The sequence below is a fragment of the Myotis daubentonii genome, chromosome 10 (assembly GCF_963259705.1).
Source record: "Myotis daubentonii chromosome 10, mMyoDau2.1, whole genome shotgun sequence".
Lineage (NCBI taxonomy): Eukaryota > Metazoa > Chordata > Mammalia > Chiroptera > Vespertilionidae > Myotis > Myotis daubentonii.
In genome coordinates this window covers 17,310,496-17,338,029 of record NC_081849.1, presented here as the reverse complement: position 1 = coordinate 17,338,029, position 27,534 = coordinate 17,310,496, and the positions used below count along the sequence as shown (strand labels likewise).

General features: G+C 35.8%; 1 protein-coding gene across 4 annotated transcripts in view; it reads right to left on the bottom strand.

The window, feature by feature from the left end:
- The window catches only part of PTPRZ1 (protein tyrosine phosphatase receptor type Z1), a 178,420-nt gene that overhangs the window by 48,502 nt on the left and 102,384 nt on the right, over window positions 1–27,534 (bottom strand). For all 4 annotated transcript variants that reach the window (XM_059711665.1, XM_059711666.1, XM_059711668.1 and 1 more), the window contains exons 5-11: window positions 26,379–26,474; window positions 25,829–25,895; window positions 23,186–23,343; window positions 22,895–23,045; window positions 13,249–13,433; window positions 11,771–11,897; window positions 4,943–4,989 (exon numbers count right to left, since the gene is read on the bottom strand). In XM_059711665.1, coding sequence (XP_059567648.1) covers window positions 4,943–4,989; window positions 11,771–11,897; window positions 13,249–13,433; window positions 22,895–23,045; window positions 23,186–23,343; window positions 25,829–25,895; window positions 26,379–26,474 — 831 coding nt within the window. The remainder of the gene's footprint in view (window positions 1–4,942; window positions 4,990–11,770; window positions 11,898–13,248; window positions 13,434–22,894; window positions 23,046–23,185; window positions 23,344–25,828; window positions 25,896–26,378; window positions 26,475–27,534) is intronic.

Below are 27,534 nucleotides of genomic sequence, written 5' to 3'. Positions count from 1 at the left end.
CATATCAGATATTTACATTACGATTCATAATAGTAGCAAAATTAAAGTTATGAAGTAGCAATGAAAATAATTTTATAGTTAGGGGTCACCACAACAGAAGAACTGTATTAAAGGGTCGCGGCATTAGGAAGGTTGAGAACCACTGAAGGGAAAAGAGGTCAGTGCCTCTAATTAAAGAGTCAGGTATCGCATGTTTTAAAGTGTTCCAGCACATGGGTTGAAAATCGCTGCTCTATCCTATAACCTTTATCATCCACCCTCTAGAGCAGTGGTTCTCAACCTTCTGGACCTTTAAATACAGCTCCTCGTGTTGTGACCCAACCATAAAATTATTTTCGTTGCTACTTCATAACTGTAATGTTGCTACTGTTATGAATCGTAATGTAAATATCTGATATGCAGGATGGTCTTAGGCGACCCCTGTGAAAGGGTCGTTTGACCTCCAAATGGGTCGTGACCCACAGGTTGAGAACTGCTACTCTAAAGAGAGTAATTAAATTTAATGAAAATATCCTATTTATGGCTGCCTTTATTTTAATGCTATGTAATGAAGTAATTAAATTAATAGATACCACAGCTTTGAAAGGAAGACACATTGTAGTTACTGGGAGTGTTATTTAACATAGTATTTATTATTTTTTGTTCCTCTGTTCAGTGCATCTGACAACAAACTAAACAGGAATTAGCTTTTTGTAATATGAAATGTCAATGAAACAACTTATTTCAAAGACCAAAGTAGTTGCACATTCAGCATATTTCATTGTATATATTAAGAATGAATCATAATTTTTAAGACCTCATAATAGAAAGAGGTTTTCTTTTTTTTCATTTTGTTTGAAATACGTTCCACTTAAGACTTAGGCAGACATTTTAGAGACAATTTGTCAAAATACATTTCTAGTACTAGTTAGTGATTTTGTGTTTCCTTTGGAAACACCATTCAGGTGACCCAGCCTTTCATGACCACTTAGTCACTATAATGACCCAGGAACAATCTAGCGAGAGGTCAACCAAGACCCATAATTTCTGGTTTTGATTCGCCTTTTTAAAAAACCTGTTCATCCCTAACCAGTTTGGCTCAGTGGATAGAGCGTTGGCCTGTGAACTCAAGGGTCCCAGGTTCGATTCCGGTCAGGGGCATGTACCTGGGTTGTGGGCACATCCCCAGTGGGGAGTGTGCAGGAGGCAGCTGAATCGATGTTTCTCTCTCATCGATGTTTCTAACTCTCTATCCCTTCCCCTTCCTCTCTGTAAAAAAATCAATAAAATATATTAAAAAAATAAAAAACCTGTTCATTTTATAACATGTCTAATTATATATTTAGAAACAAAACTGCCAAAGGTATCAAAATATGATATTTTTAGCCCATATGAGATATGATTTGCCAGTTTGTTAGCATTGTCATCTATTAGATCTTTCAGGGCCATGTCCCTTAAAAGAAGAAAAAAGTGACTGAGTACGAATTAATCAGTAGACCTTGACCAATATCAATAGATAACATCTGAATCTTAAACCATATGTGTTCATGATCATGTATCTCTTACACATGAAAAGCTGCATTGGTTTTCATGCTTAACTATTCAGAACTTAATTCTTTTGATTTTAAGTATTTTCTAAGACATATATATGACAATTGTGAGAAATATTTCAGCTTTAATGATCTAGATTATATTGATGCTAAAAATAAATATTCTCTTAGATTCCCTAGACCAGCGGTTGGCAAACTGGGGCTCGGCAAAATGCGGCTTGCGAGCCACACGCGGCTCTTTGGCCCCTTCAGTGTGGCTCTTCCACAAAATACCGGCTTGCCCTAACCCGTTTGGCTCAGTGGATAGAGTGTCAGCCTGTGAACTCAAGGGTCCCAGGTTCGATTCCGGTCAAGGGCATGTACCTTGGTTGCAGGCACATCCCCAGTAGGGAGTGTGCAGGAGGCAGCTGGTTGATGTTTCTCTCTCATTGATGTTTCTAACTCTCTATCCCTCTCCCTTTCTCTCTGTAAAAATCAATAAAATATATTAAAAAAAAAATACCGGCTATTTCACAAAATACTGACTTCTGTGGATGGGCTGTGAAGTTTCAATTGCACTGTATGTGCGTGCCCGCATGTGGTATTTTGTGGAAGAACCACACTCAAGCGGCCAAAGAGCTGCATGTGGCTTGCCAGCCGCGGTTTGCCGACCATGGGCCTAGACAAATTGCCTCACTAGTGGTCAGTATTTCTTAATGTAATTTTGCATTGTTTAATATTTTGTTCATAAGGACAACCCAAGTGCTTTCACCAAATAATTTTCCTGAATAAAATACTCACTAATGTACAAGCCCCAACACCTCATAAAAAAGGAAATGAGAAGAGATTGCCTTGACTCACTCTCGGGGAAAATTTGTTGGTGCCAGATATCTCTGCTTTCCCTAGAAGTTCTTACCCATTTGTTTTATATTCTGATTGAAAGTTTTGCTGAGGATCAGTGTTAAGTTTAACAACATGGATTTTCTCAACTCTTCCTCATTTTTGCAAATCTGGATTTGTGCCTAGTTTCTGGTATCACTCCATGTTCTTATCCTCTGACAAGACTTTCAAACTTTTTCCTGCTCTATTCAAACCTGTTTCCCTCTCCTCACCCTTCATTCACAGCAGATGAGCTTACTGTTTATGGGGAAAATACAAGCCATAGACAAACACATACCTCCTCCTAACTAAAACACCCAAAACAGGGACCTACCAACTCCACCCTCGCTAATTAACTTCTAGTTATTATTCCACTCTCTCCTCCCCTTCAACCAAAGTTCCCAAAAGACATCATCTATATATATTCTCTATATGATCTAACAATTTCTATCAAATCCCACAATAGCATTGCTTTACTTTCTCTGCTTATACAAACACACTTTATTATCTTCCTTCCATAAGCTTTGTAGATTTCTATGAAATTTTTCTTCAAACATAATGCTACACACCTTCTTCTTCTGTTAAATCTGGAAAAATTACTATATGCGCGTAGATACACACTTCTCTTCTATTTCTCTCTTTTCTAGCAGATTTTAGACTTTATGAAGTTCAGATACCTCCCAGTATCTGATTAAGGTGATGGATCATTTACGGTATTAATCCTACCCATCAAATCTTGCAAATCTCTATGAGGCCATACTGCTTTTTGTCTGCATTTAAAGCAGAATATGTAAGTCATGCTCTATGATTATGCGTACGTGCAACTACAAATATTTTAATGGGTACTTCTTCCTATAATTTCGTATGGAGTTATTGTGAATCTCTCTTCCACTATGGTTTTGATCTGTTCCACGCTGGTTATCCTTCACAACTTCCATTTTTCAAAAATCATTGGGAAGCCTGGATTCTGCTGGAGATACTTTGTCTTTCAAAGTCATACCATTCTATTTAAAGAGGGTCTGAGAAACATCCCCAAACTATTCATTTCCATATTCAAGCTTAAACCCACTACAAATACATTCCAGATATTCGCCAACCTCTATCATTCATGCCTGCATGAATCAATGAAAGTGAACAGTGTTATGGACTGAATGTTTGTGCCCACCCCTCTCAACTCATCTGTTGAAATTCTACCCTCCCAATGTGACGGCATTAGGAGGTGGGGGTCTTGGGGAGGTAATTAAAATTAGGTTTTAAAGGGGAACCCCGTGAGTGGGATCAGTGCCTTTGTCAGAGTCATGGGAGAGCTTGCTTCTTCTGCTCTGCTCTCTACCATGTGGAGGAGCGCGCAGCCTGCACCCAGAAGGCCTCCCTGATCGTGCTGGCACCTTAATCTCAGACTCCCAGGTTCCAGGACTGTGAGAGATAAATTTTTGTTGTTTAGAAGCTATCCTGTTTACAGTATTTTGCTATAGCAGTGTGGACTAAGACACAAACTAAAGATTTGAATTTACAGTGTAAAAATATTTTCTTTTTCCTGCCTTTCGCTTGATTCTGGTGATAATTTCTAGGTACATACATATCCATGCGCATGTGCACACAAGCATGCATGCACGCACACTCACAGAAAGATACCCTTAGCTGAATTCTATGAACTCTTGTTAATAGATGAACTGGCTATTTTGGTAAACTAATCCTTTGCAAGAGAGAATTGCTGTAAGTTATATAAAGTATTGAGGTAATTATATATGTAAAGCACAACCCAATTGCTACTTATTGCTAGATAATAGCATTAGTTATCACACTTTATGATCTCATACATATATATGTACATATGCACACATTCATACTACATTAGCAACAGCATCTGGATTTAAACATATAATCTCAGTTAAGATGAATAGTGCATTTGGGTTTAGGATTAAATATAAGATACATCAGTCAGTTTCTCTATCTTTTAAAAATTAAGACAATGTTAAAATGTATAAATATTTTTAATCACCCCTTTACTTGAAGAACAAACATTATCATCTGAATAGTCCAAACACAAATATTCAAATTAAATGGGCAAAAAATATGTATATATTCAATTTATATTTTGGCCCATATTTATTATCAATCTATTAATCATTAGTTAAGTTAGTTATAAATAAACTGTAGTAATATTAAGAATTGATAAAAAAATAAAAAAGTAAAAATGCACCTGGAAAAAAGAGAATTGATATTATTTTAGTCTTTTTAAAAAATTTGACACTAAAAAATTTCTGATTTATAGCTATAGTTCATAGCTATAATTATTTTTAAGATTCATTTTTCATTATCACCAAATCTTTGTATCTCTATTGTTTTTATTATACTCATTAAAGTGTCTTCTAAGTTCTTCATATAAAAATTATGTATACCAATTATATGACTATCTATAAAGCTCATCAACCAACCTTACAAAAACTAATGCAACACAAAGTTTTGTTAATGGAATATCTGAAACCTAATGAACAATTCATAATAGACTTTTAAAGTTTAAAACATTTGAATATTCAATATAGCTATGATACCTTGATTATTTCTTCAGATCCAATTATTTCAGGAAAGAGGTCAAGTTCTACAAAATTAAAAACAAAATTATTAAAATTTTTATTCAACTATTTTAGCCATGTGGATTTACCTTTGGATGGAAAGAGAAAAAAGACCAAAAAAAAGACTTGTTAGCTTTGAAAATACAGAATCTGTCCAAATAAAAATTTTGAATTTCAGTTTTCAACACTACTGAACACTATATAACACAACACTACATACACCTGTATGAATCCAATCCAACTCCCTTCCCCATTCCCACCCCAGTGTGACTGAAGCTAAGAAGGAAGAGAGGGGCAGTGAGACTGATAAAAAAATTTAATAAAAAAATCAAATAATTTTCATCAGTACAGACTTACTTTCAACCTTTGCAGAGCTGATGAAAGCATAGTTGGGGAAATGACAGAGGTTTGGGGGAGAAGTAGCAGGACTTACTTTCTCATTCAGCTACTCTTCCTTAAGTTCATCTTCTGACTAAGAGTCAACTGCTTCTTTTAATTCTTCAGATTTGTGCTCATAACGAATTGTACACAGGGTGCTGCCCCAGGTAAAACGGAGAGTGTTTTCTAGCAGGTCCAGGCTGGGCTGGTGTTCCCTGCCTCCTTCCCAGGGAAACTCAGCTAATGCTGCCCATCAAAGAATGTAATGACCAGGATCATTCAAGTCCATTTTCCAATGGACTAGAGTCAGCATATTTCTAGTACATGAACATATGAATCTGAAAACAAGATCTATCACTAAATATTAGAAAAGGTTAGGAGCTGGCTCTCTCTCCCCAACAAGGGACCTGCCCCACTGCCAAATTACTGGGGGACAGAGGATTCCTGCTCACTCTCCATCTGAGCTGCCTAGGGAGACAGGCTAACTGTGAGGGTGCGAGCATTATTACAACGAGGTTCCTCTTATTGCTCTTATTTTATAAAATCTCACTCCATCGCCAAAGTTTATGTTCTTCACTATCCCCATGCTGTTTATTCTCTGTTTTATGCCTCTCTATATCCGCAAAGGAAATGAAAGCTCTATAGAATTTTCAAAGGCATGACTGAATGAACAATAAATGTTTCTCAAACCCAGGCCCGTTTTATAACATAGGCTTTCTTGAGTTGATTTTTATCAGGAAATTTCTAGCTGTTCAGAAATGTAAAACCATAAGATACAGTGGTATGCATGAATTCCAAAAAACTTCAGATAAAATTAATACTCTTTACTATTTAGCTATTTCAAAGTTACTTACCCTGAACAATTTTCTGTGCTGTAAAAATGAAAATATTCCCTGAGAACAAGTCTTGAATTTTAACTCTCAATGTTTTCTCTTATTAAAACTGACCAAAACTGAAAGAGTTTGAATGTTTGGATTATTACTGTTCTCTCTTTTCTATTTTTGTTTCTATGAAACCCCTTCCTCACCATGTTTTACATGCTCTTTATTCCTTAGGTTACCAAATGAAAGTGATTTCAATAGTCTGAAACAATTGTGTCTCTATAACCACCGAGGAAAGCAGTAAACACTATCTGTGAATTTAAAGTGGGAGGCAACTAAACTGTGAGAGACACATAACAATTTCAATATGATTTTCTAAAAACTGCAATTTAAGAAGGTCATGCATGTAAACTCCTCAAATTCAGCAGTAAGACAATGCAAAATTTTACTGACAGTGCTTTCAAATGCAGTCACTCCTTTTCGTGGACTTTTAAAATACTTTAATGTTAATAAGGGCAAATCATAATCAAATACTTGGTGATACATATATTATACTGTTGCTCTCTGTTAAGAAGCCAGGAGCAAAAACCTCAAAGATAGTCTTTTCTCTTCAATATGCTTAAGAAGTGTTAAAAAATATTTTTTAAAATAGGTCTAACTTCACCTAACTCTTTACAGTGGGGCCTTGACTTACGAGTTTAATTCGTTCCGAGACCGAGCTCATTAAGGAGCCTGTTAAGGAGCTCGTTAACTCAAATTATTCTATCAACTCAATGCAAAAAATTGGCGGAGAGACAGCTGTTATCTCAAAAAACTCGTTAGTCAGGACACTCGTAAGTCAAGGCCCCACTGTACTTGTAATGGGTAAAGGTAATTTTCTTATTCATTGTCAGGGTTGGGGGAGGGTATTCAGTGGTTCTCAACCTTGGCTGCACATGAGAATCACCTGGGAATCTTTTTTAAATCCTGATTTCTGGGCCACATCCTCCAGAAATTCTGTTTCTTTGTTACTAATGTTGTGGCCTCACCCCACAACAAAGAAACAGAATTTCCGGAGGATGAGGCCCAGGATTTTAAAAAGATTCCCAGGTGATTCTCATGTGCAGCCAAGGTTGAGAACCACTGGTTTACATAATGATCACATCGAGGACTGACTTTCTTCTCTTTTCAGTATTCTCTGTGTTAATTGCATTTATTTGCATCATTTTGCCAGAGTATAAATTAACTATATGGATTATGGATCCTAAAAAGTTAAAATACATAATTTTACCCAAACATATCCCTAAAGTATCAGTGAGCTCTACTCTGTGTTTGCTGTTTACTGCATTAAGAAGTAAGAGGTTCTTCCTGAACAGTGCGGCTCAGTGGTTGAGCATTGACCTATGAATCAGGAAGTCATGGTTCGATTCCTGGTCAGGGCACATGCCTGGGTTGCAGGCTCGATCTCCAGTGCGGGAGGCAGCTCATCAATGATTCTCTCTCATCATTCATGTTTCTATCTCTCTCTCCCTCTCCCTTCCTCTCTGAAATCAATAAAATATATTTTTAAAAAAAGGAAGTAAGAAGTTCTCTTTGGCCCTAGGGGCAGCATGTAGGCACCCACACAGCCCTTTGATCCCTTTCTGTTTCAAGGCACTCTTATGGGTGAATACCCCACATGTGGGCCTTCATATTGGTAAGTATATATACTAGTACACACTTTGAAAGACCATAATTCTGGTTTCCTATTAAACTCAGATCATTTTAATTAACTGAAATTCTGGGGTTACCCAGCAACACTTCAACACCCCCTCCAAATAATCCAGAAGTTTCTTTTGCTGAATCTCTTCAGAACAATTTTGAAATAAAATAATTTGGGGAGACAGTTTCTATCATCCTGGAGATTCGGAAGTCAGACTTCTGGGTCTGAGAGTTCATAGCAGCCAAGGTCAAACTCTAGTGATTGGCACACGGTCTCATATTGGGTACCCTTGGCTTGCCGTTTCCTCACAAATAATAATTGATGTTTTAGTAGCTACTGGCCTAACTCAGTTACTACAATCATATATGATAGTGAAAAAAATTATGCTTCTTTACAGAAGCTTCTCACTTCATCAAAATAGATTCCATGAGGGCGGTAAAAGTCCAACAGCCAAGATTGTCAGTATTTTTTTTTTTTTAGTGAATATTTAAAATTCATGTTTGCATGATAACTGAATAAAAGCTCTTGACTCATTCTGGTTTTGGTTTTGGGTACTTAAATGCCAGATTTTCTAAAAGAGCCTGTTAGTTACACATTAATATTCCATAACACACAAAAAAAGCAACACTATTATAGGTTGGCAAGTAAGACTTATTTAATTGTTTGAAGGTAAGCCAAGTTTCACAGTGCAAAAAGTGAAAGCAATGTGGACTGCAATCTCTTCAAACTGTGATTGTATTATATATATTATATATTATATTATATTATATTAGCCATAGCATAAGATGGTACAGGCAGGGTAAGGACAGATGTAGAATGATTTAACAAAGACAATTGTTACACAACTGAAAAGCACACAATAACAGAAAACTGTGTTGATTTAATTCACCATGCATTTAAATTGAATGCATAATTACCAAGGCCCTAAAACATGTACCTACATAATGTCTCCATAAATTTATAGTAATTAGCTCTACATTATAGAAAAGAAACAAACACAATTACTTCAGTTACAATAGAAACAATATTTATGAATTATTTATTTATAAATATAATTTTCTGCAAAGTATTTGAAAAGAATGTTTTTTCTGTTTAAATTCCTTGACAAAGTTAAATTGTTTATGAATATGAATTTATGCATTTATTTTAAAACAGCAGATTCTAATAATATTTAATGGCTACTAGTGTATGGTGATACTGTTGTACACAATAAATATAATTTAATGCAAAAGCAATAACTTAATCAAAGGAGCCAAAGTTAAATGCACAGTTTGGAAGATTGAGGTTTCCTTCACAGATATTGATCAAATATTTGAAATCTTTGATGGAAAGAATAAGGGCAATTATGAATGACCTCCTTCATTTCTTCTGAGCAGAAGCAATAAACAATACAGTATTTACAAAACAGTTTATCCAAAATAATAATAGAGTAATTCAATAGGACATATTACAAGGTTACTAAAGTAATGAAACAACATGATAAACAGGATGAAATGGTACTAACAAAGACAATGAAATAAGCAAACTCAAATCTATTTACATCTATATTAGCCACATAAATCACAAACTTCACAAATCTTGAAGGTACCATCACACTAAACCATGACTTTTACTGTGGTGTATTTACCATAGAAACAATATTTAACATAATGTAATTTCAATAATGAATTGAAAACATATTGATTAGAATGATTCTGCAGCCTTTAAGATCAGAAAGGATGAGTTGTAAGAGAACTAATCTTTTTTTCTATATAAAACAGGAAGACCCCAAACTTTGGGTAAATTGACTTTTGATGAAGCAGTTTTTGAAAGAATAATAAAAGGATCATTTATCTGTTTTTAACCCTTGGTTTTTAAAATGAATATCATAGTGAAACATAAATCGAATACCATCTTCTACTAAAACATCATTACAATATAAAATGTTTTAAAGGACTGAGACATTCATGGAGATTAAATGGTGTGTCCACACTAGCATCTCATTAGTTCAATAGTGTCCCGGTCCTTTAAATAAATAGAAATTAAGTTATAATATTGATTATTTTGTACAAATGTGAAAGTGTTACACATGATACAAGAATATTGTACTTTGTGCCAATATAGATTCAGTCTAAAAGGGTCACTCAGAAATCACTTCTATAAAAAATAGACATTTGATCTATTTTTTCATATGCAATAAGTTTCTCAAAAAGAAAAACCATTCAGAAAGTTCAAAATTTTGCCATAGTGGACTGAAATTTCGCCATAGTGGACAGAGTAAGAAAAAGTGTAACATAAATAGCTAACAGTAATTGTTTTTTATAAACTACTGAGAAATTGTTTTATCTAAAGAAATTAGATAGTTATAATGAAACCAAGATAGTAAAATCAAGTGAATATATTCGATACAACTCATATCTTAAAGACACAATAGGATCAGAGGAGGTTTTGGATGCCATATCACGTATGACACTGACCAGCATGGTCAGTGTCGCACTGCTGAAGATGCCATTTTCTGGGAGGATCAACAGGGGCACTTTGCTGACTGAGGGATGACATTCCGTGGAGGAGCAGGAGATGGTACAGCTGAAACCATGGTCAGTTCATGTGATACTCACCTTTTAATAAGACTTAGAGCTAACACTCCACTTAAAAGTAACCTGATTTTGAAAAACAATGCTAAATAAGAGCAAAAGGAAGGATTGTTATACCCAGGCCATGTGAAATACTATTAAATAATGATATTGCCATCATGATAGTAGTAATATTCATTAGCCATCAATGTTTTAACTTGGGAAATATCTTGGCAGTTTTGTAGCCTATAGTTTGGAAAAATACATAATCTAATGTCTAATGCTCTGGCATATATTCTTTCAGTGAAAAATTCAACTAGTAAGAACACTGAGATGAGGTAACTAGTGAACAGCTCATATGGATTAAATAAAGTCTGTGCTGTAGCATATGGGTCAAGGTAAGTCAATACACAGTTGTCCATCCATACATGAGACTGAAACATGCTATACTTAATGTAATTTGTATCCATTCATTTCCATTAAAAACTTGTAAAAAATTTCAGGGAGTTGCCTCATTATAGGGATGACCACAGAACATTTAGATTTATATATGTATCTTTGAATATATTTAAGAATATGCACATGTAGGATATGTATGTGTATGTATATATAAATATATGCATATATACATATTTAACTCCATCCTATTATTTTAAACTGCTTATATTAACAAAGGAAGACTTTTGTTTAATTATGTATAGCTATAAATTGTAAAATTATGATAGTTAGCCATTCATTTAATTATTGCATATGCTTTGAGATCAAAAGATTTTCCCATAATACTCAGAGAAGATGCATGCAAATAAAATACAATTAGAACCAACTTTTTGTTTTGCTTTTAGGAAATCAACTAAGAGGAAAGCACTCCCACCCCCCCCAACCAAATTAGAAAAAGTGAATAAAAATATCTAAGATAAACTCTCAAGGTGCTTTGTATAGATATTCCAAAGTACCTTACATAATCCCAGAACCACGTATATACTTACTACAAAATGCTTTGAGGGCTGAAAAGGAAATAACCACAAATGAAACCAAAGCTCATTGTCCAGAATAAAAGTCTTAATGTTCACACAGCTATTTTCATTTGGTGACCATCACAGACATTACAAAAGGTTTTGCTGTTCTTAGTTTACAAATAGAAAATGTCAATATTCAGAATAAATTCAGTGATTGTCCTGCCCAGACCTGCTGGATGAAAAATAGCTTCCATGTTTCACAAAATTACCCGTGACCCAGACTATAAAGAAAATCATTTTGCCTTCTGGCCCAAAGGATATAAAAGCAGAGAGAAAACACCAATGCACCCAATGCATCCAATAATTAAACTAGCCTCATTTATGTAGATAATATAAAGGCCTACTAGGTGGGCACTTACCAAGGTCATTGGAAGGCATGTCGACAATCAGCTGGTCACTATATTTTCCATATAAGCCATTAGTGCAAATGGCTACTATTTGAAGAACATAACTCATATTGGGTAGTAAGTTACTGAGAATAGCACCCTAAAAGAAAGATGTCAATAAATTATAACTGTATTATTTTCAAGGAGTATATCATGTACACATTTGTCCTTAAAAAACTTTTTCTCATTTGTCAATGAGAAATATTTATATTTTATTAACCAAAGAAAAAGTTTATGTAATGTTAAGTAAAAAACCTACCGAACACTAGGCATTTTTTAGCTTTAAAAAAACCTGATTTAGTTTTAGAAAGTTTCATTTTTAACTAGAACGCATAAAAGTTACACATGAGTGTCAAAATCTGCAAATTGATATTCTAGACAAATAAACATGTAGCATTTGCAAGGAGCAAAAGGTGAAGGAAACACAATAAAAAACAACTTATTTCTAATCCTAACAATATATAAGCCAGATAGTAACAGGGTTATTATTATCATCACACTATTATGAAATGAAAAATAGCATATTCCTATAAATTCCACAATCTTCCAAGTTCATAGTGTCTCTGTTCTAGTTAAATGAATCTTAAAGTTGGAACAAATTTGATCGATTTTGTCCATATGGTAGCCAACACCATGATCACAGGGAGTATTTGTTTAAAGGCAGCTTCCTAGGGCGTGTGGGACTCGAGCTGTCTGAACGCAGAGTGCAGTGTCTGACCTGCAGTGGGATCTTCCTAAAGCCACACCCAGATGTGTTGCCTCAATGAAACTCCAGTCCACAGCCAACACTTCCAACTCTCCCTGCTGAGGCAGAGTCTGCTCCTGAGACCCTCAGGTCACAGCGGGACCCTGTCCTTTATTTTCTTTAGTTCCTGTGCCTGGGTAGGGAGGATGAGCAGGTGGATCTTTCCCGAGGCTGACCTGCCTTGTGTCCCGAAAGTTCTGTCTCAATTGATTTCATTGCTACTTGCAAATTTGATGCCAAAAAAGGAACTGTGGAGAGCCCTACTCTATTTTCCTTGTGCTGGTGTAATGTGAAGGGGCACATAACACATGATGGGCCAGAGCACAGGGATTCCAGCCCAGTTCTTTCCACAATTGTGAGACCACAGTCCAGGAATTTAACTTCTCTTTCAGTCTTTTTATTTCTAAAGAGAACTGAAACTAGATGATCTCTAGTTCCTAAGCCTTCTATCTGTGTCTACTCTGTAATGTTGTTGTTGGCAAAGTGGTGGTCTCCCATAATTAAAACCATAAACAATAACCTAGTGTGATTCACTGTAAGATTTGACATCATTTAGGCTAGCTTCTGCTCCTCCTCCTCCCCACTGGTGACCTTCATATCAACTCTAAACAACTGAGGGCAACAATATACAATCACTTGTAAGATCTTTCTTTGAAAGTTAAACTATGATATTATCAATATAAGAAACAATTGATCTTATAGTTACCAGATCTTGGTAGCCATCTGTCAAAAATTCATGTTTGGTTTGGTCTTCTCCCTCTAACTGCTGGTAAAGAACTGCAAACTTCTCGATCATGTTATCATACACGACTCGAGGTCTCTCCCATGTAACAAGAAGGCTGGTGTAATTCTTTGGGTCGGCTTGAACATTTTCTGGTTCTGAGCTACAAACTTCAGAGAAAAAAAAATACAGTTATTGATACAGCTGTCAGCCTCTAGGTTTTTAACAAGTACTACATCATATTCTACTAGTGGCCTGGTGCATGAATTTGTGCACATTGAAAGGAAATTAATTAGAAGAAATATTTTAATATCACCCTTCGCCCTTTCTCTATAATAGAAGTGTCAACCAAATTCACGATTGACAATGAGATCGAAACACAGGCGTGCAATTGGCACCAGCGAGAGCTTTATATGTATCGTGCATGCACAAGTCCACTTGGCCTTTCATAGATATAGAATAAACTTGCTTAATTAGACCTGCTTTCTGATTTAGCTAAACTTTTTCCAGCCCAGTGAAGCACCCCAACTTCTCTTTCAGGTAATTGTCAGCAAGAGAGCAGTAAATATCAACACAAAGCAGATTATTATTGTAAATCATGCAGGGAGAACAAAGGGTAAATTATTTAACTGCAGCAGTGTTTGACTATATTCTGCACTGTGAGAACACCTGAAGTCATTTTCAAGGTCCACCATTTCTTACTTCTTTTCATTTGGGTCATGTTTCTAAGCTTTCTAAATTTCTGTTTTCTGGCTAATGAAAATAGGATTCCACTGAGTCACCTATCTACCTACTCTAGGACTTCTGTAAAGGATCAAATGAGATGAGGCACAGGAAAATGCTTCACAGACATTTGGTTAAAGTGTGAAATGTTTCCATCTGGCTATAAAGCAAGTTGTGTTCCTGGACTGAAGAAACTGCAAGGAGGCTAGTTGTCGCTAGGGAGAGGAAGGCAGGCATTGCTACATGATGTTATTACCTGGATGGTCGGACACTTAGCATATTATCCTTTTATATATATATATATATATATATATATATATAGATAGATAGATAGATAGATATATAGATGATTTTTTTGTATTTTATTTCAAAAGAATGTAAAGAGTTATACTTACTTGCTGCAGAGCTTTTGTTTATGCCATTTCCTGTCTAGAAATACTTCTTCCTTCCCACCTATCTCTAGTTGTTCAGGTCCTACATTTCCATTCAGGAGAGTTCTAGGCCAAATGCTCTGACTTCTGCTGAAGTGATCTGTGTCATTTGTCTGCTTGGTTTTACTACTGGATTAATTGCATTTTCTCTTATATTGTTTTTCTGAACTGGTCTTTCTTAACTTCTCTAGCAGATTATAAACATAAAAGCCATAGCCTTTTATTTCTAGATTGACTAAAATGCTACCTTGAATATTTGGCATTATTTTTGGAAATAAATGTACAAAGAACATCTACAAATTTATGATGCCTTTATGTCTCTTGTTAGGTACTTGACAAATGTGTTTAGCTTGGGACGAGGAGAATTTCAATTATAAAATATGGTCTACTACTGGACATTTTGTTGACAGAAAATCCTTGAAATAATTAAAAATTTCACAGCAGAGAAAACCACAGGAGAACAAGTAAAACAATCATTTCAGTATTTTTCAGATCTGGTAACAAAAAATCCTACTTTGACATAATAAATTGATTAAGCAATTAATTTCATGGAATTAGAAAGTTTGCTTATCTCATCTGAAAAAAAAAAATTTTTGAAAATCTTTCAGGGGCTTAGAATAGAATTCAAGCCTATGCTGGGAATGGTGCCAAATACTTAGTCCCAACAGAAAGAGTACTCTGATACTTTCTGAAACACATTCATAATGTGCTAGTTTGAGCTGATTGTGAGAATGGAAATTATAAAATTTTATGTTGTACAAATTAAGCAAAGTAATAACTATATCTCTTCATAGACCAGATCGAGCTGCAAAGACAGAGAGAGAGAGGTCACTAAGACCCAGGATTAAGTAATAAGCTCACAGAACTTGGGTTTTGTTTTCAGGAGATACTCAGTTACAAAGCATCTGGCTGAGATCATGCAGTTGACTCCAGTCACCCAATTGTCACGGCGCTAAGAAATATTTCAAGGATTCAATGAAAATGTGCCTTAATAGCATTGTCACCAAGTCTTCATCTCTCTACAAGTCTGTAGTTTATCTCATGAACACAGGAGGGCACCCAAAACTAACAATTGGCCTTATAAATTGAAAAGTTTTACATACAGTACTTAGTATTAACAATTTCAGCAAATGTACACTATGCTAGTAATGGAATATGAATGATTCAGGAAAATGTAAAAATATATACTTTGTATAAATAAGTGCATGAATAACTTCATATGAGTTAGAGACAGGATTTATTATTGTAAAAACTATGAAGTTATTTTTTGTTTACTAGGGAATTAGGGTGAAGTGTTCCTTTGGGAATAAGAATAGGATTCTTCCACTATCATAAAACATGAATTCATAATAAGAAAATATATTCTAATTTAGGTCCAGACTGTATTATCTTTACTCTACCTAGTGACATTTCTATTAGTGTCCACCAGATGGCAGAAACCATCAAATCATCTCAAAATATATGTGAGCTACTCACATAAACTATCATTGTAGGAACAAGATTCCTCAGTTTTGCTTATAATGATTCCTAAGTTTCTTTTGGAAGGGCAAAAGTGATTCTAGACAATTATCATTTGTAGATTTTGTCCTAAAAATTCAATCCCAGGTTTTAGAATATGGTAATGATTTAAAGTGAAATATTCTCTTCCCCCCAAATTAATCTTAAAATGCATAAATTTTGCACATGCACAGAAATCACAAAAAGTGCTTGAGACAAATATAAATACCCAAATGACTACTCTCTAAATAGCACAAACTTCTTTGGTCAGATGTCTATGTTTATCTCGACTTAATAATAGTAGAAATCACAGATGCTTCATATTTTAAGAATCAACATTGTTAAAAAGAATTCTAAAAAAGAAAGCTATATTTGTCATTAGGTCGTCATTGATTTGCTTTCTTATTTTTAGACCTATAAGAGCCTATTGGTAATTAAAAAATAAGTCCACCTATTTTTAAATTATAAATGTATGTTAACAACACTCTCTTCGTTTATTTAAAAAAAAATTTAATCCTCACTGGAGGATATGTGTGTTTTTTTTAAATTGATTTTAGAGAAATGGGGAGAGAGAGAGAGAAACATCAACGTGAGAAAAAAACATTGATTGTTTGCCGTTGCCCTGACTGGGGGTCGAACCGGAAGCCTTTTTTTGATGTAGGGACAAGACTCCAACCAACTGAACCACCTGGCCAGGGTTCCCTTTGTTTATTGATAATCAATAACTTAATAGTAGGTTACAAAGCTACAGCCCAATCTTGTACTTTAGATATTGAAATACAGGTTTTTATGGGGAAAAGATATATATATTTCAGGATGTATTCAAAAGAGAAGCCCGTACTTCTATTTGTAGTCTGCGATCTTGCCAGGGGACTGCCCTTCTATAAGGTAGGGCAGAATCTTTAAATAACAATCTAGTTAATTCCATATACATATACTACTTGATGTTCAAGCATAAAACTGGTAATTACCATGAAATGAGTTTTTAATTTGCACTAAATTATCCAGGTTTTCATTATATTTCTTATTGAAATTAGTTTAATTATCTTATCAGAAGGACATATACTCACTCTACAAAGCATATTATCTGGACTTAAAATTAAGAAGGGTTTTCCAGATCAGGCTACCAATTGTTATAATGAAGTAGTAATAAAAATGTAATTAATTTCCTTGATTATGAGAAGTTCAGAACTATGTTGAGGTCCCAGTTCTTACAGCAGACTGAATCACATTCCCCGATATCTTTCCACAAAATACATGTGATCTGAACCCTAGTTACAGATTCTTTAAGGAGCACTGGCCAAGTATGAGAATCTGGTTTCTGTAAGCCTTTGCCCTTGGCAATCCTGTGGTCCATGTCAAGTCACGTAGAGTATAGCAACTGCTTTGGTAGAAATGCAAAGGATGCTCACATATAAAGAATGAGGATGCAGTCCCCTTTTTCAGGGTGCAATACATGTTCTCACTTAAACACTTATTTTTAACATTAAATTCTCATCCACTTGATAGCAGGCTCTCTTAACGTACAAATACAGGCGATGCTGTCCCTGCCTCTGAGAAGTTTGTTCCTATGGTAGCCTCTAACCCTTATAGCTAGCAAGCTATAAAATACAATGGCTGTTTTTAGTTTCTTAGTCCTGGACTCCATTTAGAGAGGAATAAAAATAAACTTGTAAAAATATACCATGTAGACCAAATTAGGTTGTGATTTTCAAAACCGCACATTTTTCGCACTAGAAGTTGTAAAAGTTTCCCCAACTTTTAACTGACAGGGAGTCATTTATCCTCCCATAACTTATATAAATCTGCATGAAGGGGGAATATCTCACATGTAGGGATGTGCATGACTTGGAGAACAAGTATGAAAGATTAATAAGCAAAGCACTGAGTGCCATGAGAAAACAAAAAAAATGAGGGAAAAGAAGAGGCAAAGTACAAGTGAGGAGATGTGACAACTCTCTGGCTTGACACATCTCTCAGCTTATCGAGCAAGTTGCTGCAGATGGTCAAGGGGAGGTAGGAGTCTCCTTCTGCTTTGCTGCTTCATGTGCCCACCTTGGAGGAAGGGCAGTCTGCCCTGAGGGAGAAGGTACAGTCTTAGCTCCAGGGCTTATGAGTAAAGGTGACAAGGCAGATGGGGATTCTGAGGGAGGGGCAGAGAAAATGTCACAATTGCCTGCAATGTCACTAAGTTTTACCCAGTTCTTTTACACTGACTTGAAGTGTGGTGCCCTTTAACACAACCCATGGCAAAGGACTTTGTGGACAAACTGATACACCCACCTCATCTTTGTATGAGGTTTATGAGCACCATTTGAAAAACTATTGTGAGAGGAGCTTAAAGACTCACAGACCCAGAAGACAATCAATATTAAGGTTGCGATTTCCCCTCAGGGAGTAGCAGATCTTAATAAAGCTAATGTAAACATGGCCACAACTGTGACAAATAATAACTAGAAATGATCTGTCACTGTTTGGTACCTCTAAATTATTACAGCATTCACTGGAGATAAGTAGCCAAGAGAAATCTTTTAAATTCTCCATAATTCAGTCAGTCTTCTCTTGGGGAGCACAGGCACTTCATCAACAGTTTGATTTGTAACATATAATCTTCTAAGAAGTCTCATGTCACTTTTCCGTATATAGTGTCAACGGACATGTGACATTAATGAATGCTATTTATAACTACTGACTTTTAAGAAGGTAAGTCTGCTGATGTATAATTCATCGTGACATTTTTCAGGAAATTATAGCAAATTTCTCATTGCTCAAATACAACATTAGGGGATAAAGACCATCCTGTATTGCCATTTTCCCTTGAAAAGCATCATTAAATATATTACCATGCTAGCAGACGAAGTGCATTTTTAATTCTATTCAACAAACAAAAGCCTTAAACATGGAAAACTTGAATAGTATGCCATACTTGCTGTGATAGCTTAGCCATCATATATAGACAGATGTATGCATACACACACATATAAATAAGTGTATCACATACACACACACATTACAATAATCCTATATAATAAAAGACTAATATGCAAATTGGCCGAACGGCAGAATGACCGGTCGCTATGACGTGCACTGACCACCAGGGGGCAGACGCTCAACGCAGCCTGGCTCAAGGCTGGTGAGTGCAGCAGCGGTGGTGGGAGCCTCTCCTGCCTCCACAGCAGCACTAAGGATGTCAAACTGCCGAGTGGGCCTAAGCCTTTAGTCAGACATCCCCTGAGGGCTCCCAGACTGCAAGAGGGTGCAGGCTGGGCTAAGGGGCCCCCCAAGTGCACAAATTTTGGTGTACTGGGCCTCTAGTAGTAGCTATAAATCTGGAGCACATTATGTTCAAAGGACTGCTCTGCTTTGCAAACTTTTGTTCATTTAAAACCCACAACAACCCTACAAAGGTGGCATTTTAACTCATTTTTAGGTGCAGAAACTGAGGCTTTAGTAAATTGACAATTTTTGTGTAACTAGTAAGTGTTGGCACTGGGTTTGAAAGCAAGAGCCTACTGGACTTTAAAGACCACGTCTTTCCCACTGCTTTTCCAGGCCCGCTTCTCAGTGGGAGTCTTGCCAGGGGCTGCGAGGGCAGTAGGGAAGCACCTGGCACCTGGGAGGCAGGGGCAAAGTTGAACTTCACCTACTTTCCACTCACGCCGTGTCTGTATGGTTACTCACACATATTCCTCATTCTCTAAAAGCCTGCTTTTACTTACTCCTTCAGGATCCAATGGTTCTACTAAATTCTGTGAGTCTTAGAAAGCCATTGTGCATTCCATGGTGCCAAAAAGACATGCCTTTCTAGGAAATGGCAGCTCCACATAAAAAATGCAAAACTTGAGGACTGAGTTCTGGTAAGACATATCCACGCACAAAGTCTTATCGCATTCCTGCTCTAAATGCAGAAGTGGATGAAGCTGGACCTCTACTCTGAAGGGGTTTACATGGATATACAAACCTCATGTGAGTTTTGCAATTATTTGCAATGTAGGTTTTCAGAGTGTATTTTTCTACAATGCATCTACTGAGAACAGAATTTTGACCATTTTCATGCCAACTCTTAGTTCTCTCTTGGTCAAAATGAGAATGTTAGATATTTATAATGGTAAAATATATAAATGTAACCCAAATATCCAGAACTGAGAAGCTGGATTAATGACTCTACAAAGCAATACTACATAAAAATGGTGTATTAATAATATATTTATATCATGGAATAAAAAAATCAATAAACAGATATGTATGTAGTGCAATTTCATTTCTGTGAGAAATAATAATGTATTTTTAAGAAAAAGGTCTGGAAGGATATTCACCAAAATCCTCATAGCAATTATCTTTGGGTGGTGACATTATAAAATATTTTTATTTTCTTCTGTGTGTTTATCTATATTTCCTATTTTTTAAAAAGTATTTATTTTAATAAAAACTTACTTCCAGATTAAATATAATAAAAATTAAGTACTGAACATAAATGCAAACCTCAATTCTTATTCTCAAATTCAGTTCAAGAAAGTAGACAGGAAGTAGTGTATCAATTAAGAAAACAACCATCACAGGAATATGCACAAGGCAAATGATAATAGGAGCTTGTTGAACACTAGTACTCATGATGGAACAAGCGAGAATTCAGCTGTTACCGTCTGTGGATAAAGGTAGTACTATTTTTGAAAAGTTTCATGTCTTTAAGGTAATCAGTTTTTATTATAAAATTATATAGGCAGAAATTATGTTCCCTTATAAATATAAAGCATAGTGGAGAAAGCTTTGGAATTCTTTAAAATCAAGAAGAGCTGAGTTCAAATACTCATTCAGTACTTTATAGTTCTATGAACTTGGACAAAGCACTTAATATCATCTTTCCAAACTGGAAAATAAGGCCACTGATTCACACAATACATGGTCGATTACTGTTTTTATGGATTACTTTTGGACTCCATCATTTAACTGTGGAAACACCAACGTTCCACATTAAATCAGATCTATATATGTGTAGACATGTTAAATGGTGCAATAGACAGCCATGAAGTATAACCCGCCATATTTGCACTATATGGAGATGAATTCTTTTAGTCATTTGCTAGATGTCTGGTGAATGAGAGCTGCACTTTAGCTCAGCAGTAGAGGTAAAGAGGTGAAAAACTTAGCTACTTCCTTCATGAGTAAACAGACAATTATCATTCTATGCCAACTGCTATGAGGTTTGGATGCGCAGAGAATAGGCACACCTGTGCCCATCACACAACCTCAGATGCACATCATTTATCTGTTACTCTGTGGGTACAGCACCTCCACCAGGGCACAATCCTGAGCCCCGGCCAGAGCTAGGCTTGGTGGGGATGGTGGTGGGGTCAGAGTGGCTCTCCAGTGGTTGCAATGGTCTACTTGGTCTTGAAGAATGAGAAGACCAATGAGTGAAGACAGCCGGGAAGAACATGCCATGGACAGGAAAGAGCATGTGTAAGTGCAGCCTGGGAGATGGGGTCTGCCCTCTTCAGAATGAAAGAAGGAAGATAGATGGGGAGGAGAACGCACTGAGACTAGTTAGTATTAAACAGGACCTATCATAAAATGGCAAATGGTATGGAAGGGTTTTAATAGCACATAATTGATAAAATTACATGACAGAAATACATTTATTTAAAAGTTTTATTTGGTCATTTGTATTTTAGAAAAGGAAATGGTTAAATCCAGCTTCTTTTTTTCCTAATCAATTGTCTATTATTTACCAGACAGGATGTTATAGTATTTAGTGCTGCTAGTAGAAATATAATTAAATTTCCTCACTTTAGGGCAATTTAATTTGAAACTTAATGTAACATTAAATGCAGCTATTCATCATTGCTGTCTTGTGCTGTATTTTTTTTTCTTGTGTGGTTAAAGCGTAAACAATGCTCACAAATAGCACATTAAAGCATGCCATTTTAATGCCTAATCTTCAAAAGCAGATGATTATTACATTAATGTTATACATGGCCAAAAATTCATGGCAGGGCCGAGATCAAAGAAGACCATGTACTTGGAAAGGTTTTAAGTCCCCCAAGCAAAGGCCACTTCAACTATTTCCTTCATCAACTAGTCCATTCAAAGGGTGAAATGAAAAGGAAAAGTCAGTAGATCCAACTGGTTGTGTCCTCTGGGCATTTCCAAAGGCTCTGGCTGGGCACTGGCTTCAAAGAAGTCACTGCGGAGATGCTCCCTGGCGTCCTCTCTATTGCCTGACAAGACATTTCTTCCCTCCAAAGAAGGCAACTGGGGAAAAGACTCATTTTTCATTAATAACTCAGCCCAGTTAGTTTCCATCCCTACTAGGCGTTAGCTCTTCTCCAGGAGCTGCCAACACTAAGATGAACACCTTAAAACCCAAATATATGGTAACAGAATATTTTGATTTTCGGTGGTGGGCACAAGAACATGGAAGTGTACCCTTGAAACCTACATTATCTTCTTAACCAATGTCAACTTAATACATTTAATTTAAAAATACTTGTTGGAACAAATGATTGATCTACCTCAGAAACAAACAAACAAACCAAAACAAAATCACATGTCAAGGCTCAGCTCAAATTTAGTTCTCTCACTGGGGTTCCCTTGATCACCCCATCCGGATGTGATCTCCCCACGCTCTGAACACCTTGGTTGTTTATTCAGTTCTCTTTTAGAGCTCTTAGTACAAATTCCATCAAGCGACTTCAGAGCTTTGCCATCTACTGCCGTGTGTTTTAGAAAAATCACTGCCTTATTGAATCTCACCGTTCTTCACCTGCAAAATGGAAATATTCATGTGGGGAAGAACAGATATTTTAAATTGCCATTTTATGAATGTGGTAACTGAGATTTAGAGAAGTTAAATAGTTCGTTTAAAGCTACAAAGCTAATAATCAATATATTGCTAAAAATTGTTGTTTTCCATTGTACCACAATTATCTCCTACAAAACTGAATCTGTGAGTTATAGAAAAATTATATTTCAATACACACCTGCTTCATGAATCTCTTCCTTTCCAGTGTAAGAGGTGAACACCTGCCTGGAAAACTTGTACTGTTGTTCTCGAAAATTATTTTGTAAGTAGTCCATCAGCATGACATATCCAGACTGCTGCATGGTGAGAACTTCACAGAAAACAGCCAACTAAAAAGAAGATAATTTAACATGTACTTTAACATTCCTGCTTCACGGGCATCAGTAAAGGCTCTAAAACATTCTGTAGTAAAGCTCCGAAAAAAAATTTTTTTTCAAATTACTTCATGTGTTTGAATTTCTAATATTACCTGGTTTTCAGAGATGCTAACTGTATTTTTAAAAACAATCCAGTCAACGGTGTCCGTGCAGGGAGGCGAGGTCAACGAGCCATTGTAGGTGTAATACTTGTCGGTTGAGTTTGGCAGGAGGTTCAGCAATACGAAAGGCTCTAACGCCGCCTGTTTCCCTGCAAAGTAATAACAGATGTCTCAGCTGGCATCCCAACTCTGGAACTCAGCTGTTCAAAACTTCTATGAAACAGAGACATATGCCTTGGTATCTATTTAATCAGAAATGAGAGTCTGAGAACAGTTTAGATCTACTTTTTAAATGGCAATAAAACTGGCACCTACATAGATTTTTTTTACATATATCACTACATAATGTTAGATGCTTCATCTTTACACCAGGAAGATGCTAGAAAGACTATTTTACACATAAAAGATATTCAGAAATTATATGACCATTTTAATAAATACAGGAAATTCATTTGATAAGATTCAATACACTTAGTGGAAAACAAAAACAAAAGCTCATTCTGAAGATTATCCTCAAAAGCCCATAATAAACATAACAAGGATGGCTTATTGAAAGCTTTCCCCTTAGAGATCAAGGGGAAATAAAGACGTCCTGCTATCACCATTTCTATCTAACACTGAACTGGAAGACTGGGCCAATGCAACAAAACAAGAAAAGAAAAAACTCATAAAGACTGGATAGGAATAAATGATAATACCATAATTTGCAAATTACATGATTGTGCATATAAAATATTAAAAAATTATAGTCTATTAGAATTAACAAGTGTATTTAGTAAAGTCACTGCATACAAGACCAATCTACAAAAAGTTATTCTATTTCTATATAACAGTAGCAAACTATAGAAAATAAAAATTTTAAACAATAGAACATAATAACAACAAAGTATCAAGTATAAGTAAATCTAAAGAATGATGTGTTTAACATCTTTATTTAAAATCATAAAACTTTCTTAAGAGTAATTCTCTAATTGATAAAATCTTAAAATAATGGGAAACACCATGTATAGGAGTAGAAAGATTTGGTACTGTGAAGGTGTTGGTTTTCTCCAAATTAATTTATAGAGTCAATGAAATCTTAATGGAAGTCCCAAGAGGGACTTTGTCTGTGTGTGTGTGTGTGTGTGTGTGTGTGTGTGTGTGTTGTGTGAACTGACATGCTGATCTTAAAATTCAATTGGAAATACAAAGAAAAGTTAGGCGAAGGGATTAAAAAGCACAAATTGATAGTTACAAAATAGTCATAGGGATATGAAGGACAGCACAGGGAATACAGTCAATAATACAGTAATGACTATGTATGGTGCCAGGTGATGACTACACTTACTGAGAAGATCATTTTGTACATATCTAACCATTATGCTATACATCTGAAACACATATAACATTGAATGTCAACTGGAATTAAAAAAACAAAGTTATGATACTCTTGAACAATAATAAAGCTGGTGAACTTTCACCACTAGATAGTAAGATCTGTTATATAAAGCTGTAAAAGTCATGACAGTGAGATCTTTATGGGTAAAGAGACAAAGGGAATATGGAAGAGAACAGAGTCCAGACCCCCATATGCATGGTCACTAGATTTATGACAGAAAAAAATTACTCTGTAGTTGGAATGAACTGCATTTTGAATAAAGAGTGCTGTGTCAGCCCTGGCCTGTTGGCTCAGTGGTTGGAGCGTTGGCCCAAGGACTGAGGGTTGTGGATTTGATTCCTGACAAGGGTGCCTGCCTCGGTTGCAGGCTCAATCACCTGGCCCAGTACCAGAGGCAACTGATCAATGTGTCTCTCTCACATTGATGTTTCCTTTCTATCCCTCCCCCTCCCTTCCACTCCCTCTAAAGATCAATGGAAGAAGTGTCCTTGGGTAAGAATTAACAACAACAAAAAGACTGCTGCATCAGTTGAATATTTTTATGGAAAAAAAGTGCATCTTGAATCCCTACTTCACACTCAATCAGTTCTAAATACACTGCATGGATCAGTTATAAATAGATTATAGATCTAAATGTGAACAGAATAATAAAACTTTAAGAGAAAAAAGAGAAAATTATCGTTATAATCTTATGGCAGATTAAGATTTCTGAAATGGCACACAAAAATTATTATCCATAAAAGATAAATTTTAAGATGTGATAATCAAGATCTATTCATCCATAGTCACTATTAAGAGAGTAAAAAGCCAAGACAAAAAGTGGAAAATATATTCTGGGTAACATATGTATATAAATACACATACATATATAGTACAAGAACAAATATTGATTTAACTTGCTAGATATACAAGAATATAAGACTTGTATTCAAAACAGAGAATTCCTACCCAAAACAAAAAATGGGTAGAGTTTTCCTAATTATTTCATCTGGTCCTAGAATCCTTAAACAATATGGCTTTCCTGTCTCCTTGAATGAGTCCCATTTTTGTTTTTGCATCTTCCCAGTAGCACATCCCAATAGCAGTGCCTTGGTCATTTAGCTACTCATGTGCCAACCCTCACTCCTGCAGGAGGCAATCTCCCAGCGAGATCTGTTCTTAACTCATTCTCCCACCCAACTGATTTTTGTGATAATGTAAAAATTCATTAGCATCCAAAGCAGAATCTAGAAGACGTCTCCAAACAGCTTACTTACCAAAACGACCAACTTTCTCGACTCCATCAATAATTGCTTTGTAATCCAAATTTTCTTCCATTCCAATCTGTTAAAGTAGAATGATATTCTAAAAATGGGGTAAAATATTTGATTGTGTCCACTAAAATGTAAAGATTAGTGGTTTCCATTTTAATAGTCAAAAGTAATGTCCTCCAAATTGCTCACTCTTTTTCCACAGCAAGGTACAAATACAACATAAACCTTTTAAATCTCTTAAACTTTTCCACCATGAAAAGTACATTTTAAAATGTCATGACTCACAGTCTCTGCTATATCATTATGATCCTTTGCATATACGAAGAGGCAAATCGGTGCCCTCAGGACAGTTTGCTCCGGCTGGCAGTGAGGTACCCAACAGATGAGTACAAGAGGCCCTTTCCACTGTCCAGCCAAGGGGTTGGTCTCCAAGTTAGCATTCTACTTGTGAGCTCTTCTATTTGTTCCAAAGAACGTTTTGACATTTCACATCAATATGTCATGTGATTCAAACAGGAATGGAGTTAGTGGTAAATCTAAGTACAATGATTACCTCAAATAAAATGGATAATGCTCTTATCTTCCCTTTTCCTTTAACTGCTTCTTCAAAACTGGAGAATTGGTCCACATCAAAGCAGTAGATCTGCATCTATAAATGTAACAATGACGGCTTTAGTATATAGAAAGGCTTCACAAAAGTGAGCGAAGAAACAATAAAATAATTTTCCAATTCAATCACTTCTATCTGAAAAATTCTCTAAACTGTATAATTCTATACTCTGCATATTTAAAAGTTGCCAGAGACCAATTCCAGCATGTCATAATTTCAAGAGTTTCATCAAAAGGTTGATGAAACTTGGGGACTCAACAGGGTTGAGTTACACATGTAATCACCTGTTGGGAATGGCTGAAGGCATTTCCCCAAACCTGAATAGGATACATTAAATTGGTAACAACCGTAGGCTAATTCCCCCCATTCTGACAATGGACTCTGTACCAAACCCTAACCCTTTGAAGTGTATATCTCTGCCTCGCCTCATGACAAATTGTGTTAATAAAAAGCATGGGGTTCTGGGGACAACGAGGGAACCTAAGACCTTAGACTTAAGATCTTGGATCTTAGCTCCTTTAGCTAAAAGCTCCTCTGACCCCCAATGCCTTTCAAAATTATATCTCGTCTCCAGACTCTTTATTAGTCTCTGGATTCCTATTAAATCTATACACAGCCTTCTCCAGATTCCTGAAACCTTCTTGATGCTGGGACAAGAGCCCCAGCAAAAAGTAATTTTTCAATTTTGTGTATATACAACTGCATTTACTATCATTTCTCATCCTGCACTGAGGAAGGAAACACAAATTAGACATTCCTACAATTGAAATAACCACTTTGAGATTGCCAGGTGGCATTAAAGTAATAATTTACTAGAACAATTATCAAATGTAATAAATGATCAAATGTTACTTCAACTATTTTCCTGGTATTCTTTCAAATATAGTTTCATTCTTTTTTGACTGGACATGCCTTTCTTGATGGTCTGAGGGTTACTATTTTCGGACTTTGTCTTCCACTCTATTAATTGTGAAATTCTTAAGGATCTTATTTCCACCTAAAAAATACTAAGAGTTTTAATTCCTTATTTTGTCTTCTCTACAGGTCTGAGGCTACACCTTGTTAATTTCTACTTTAGCCTATATATCTGTCGATAGCC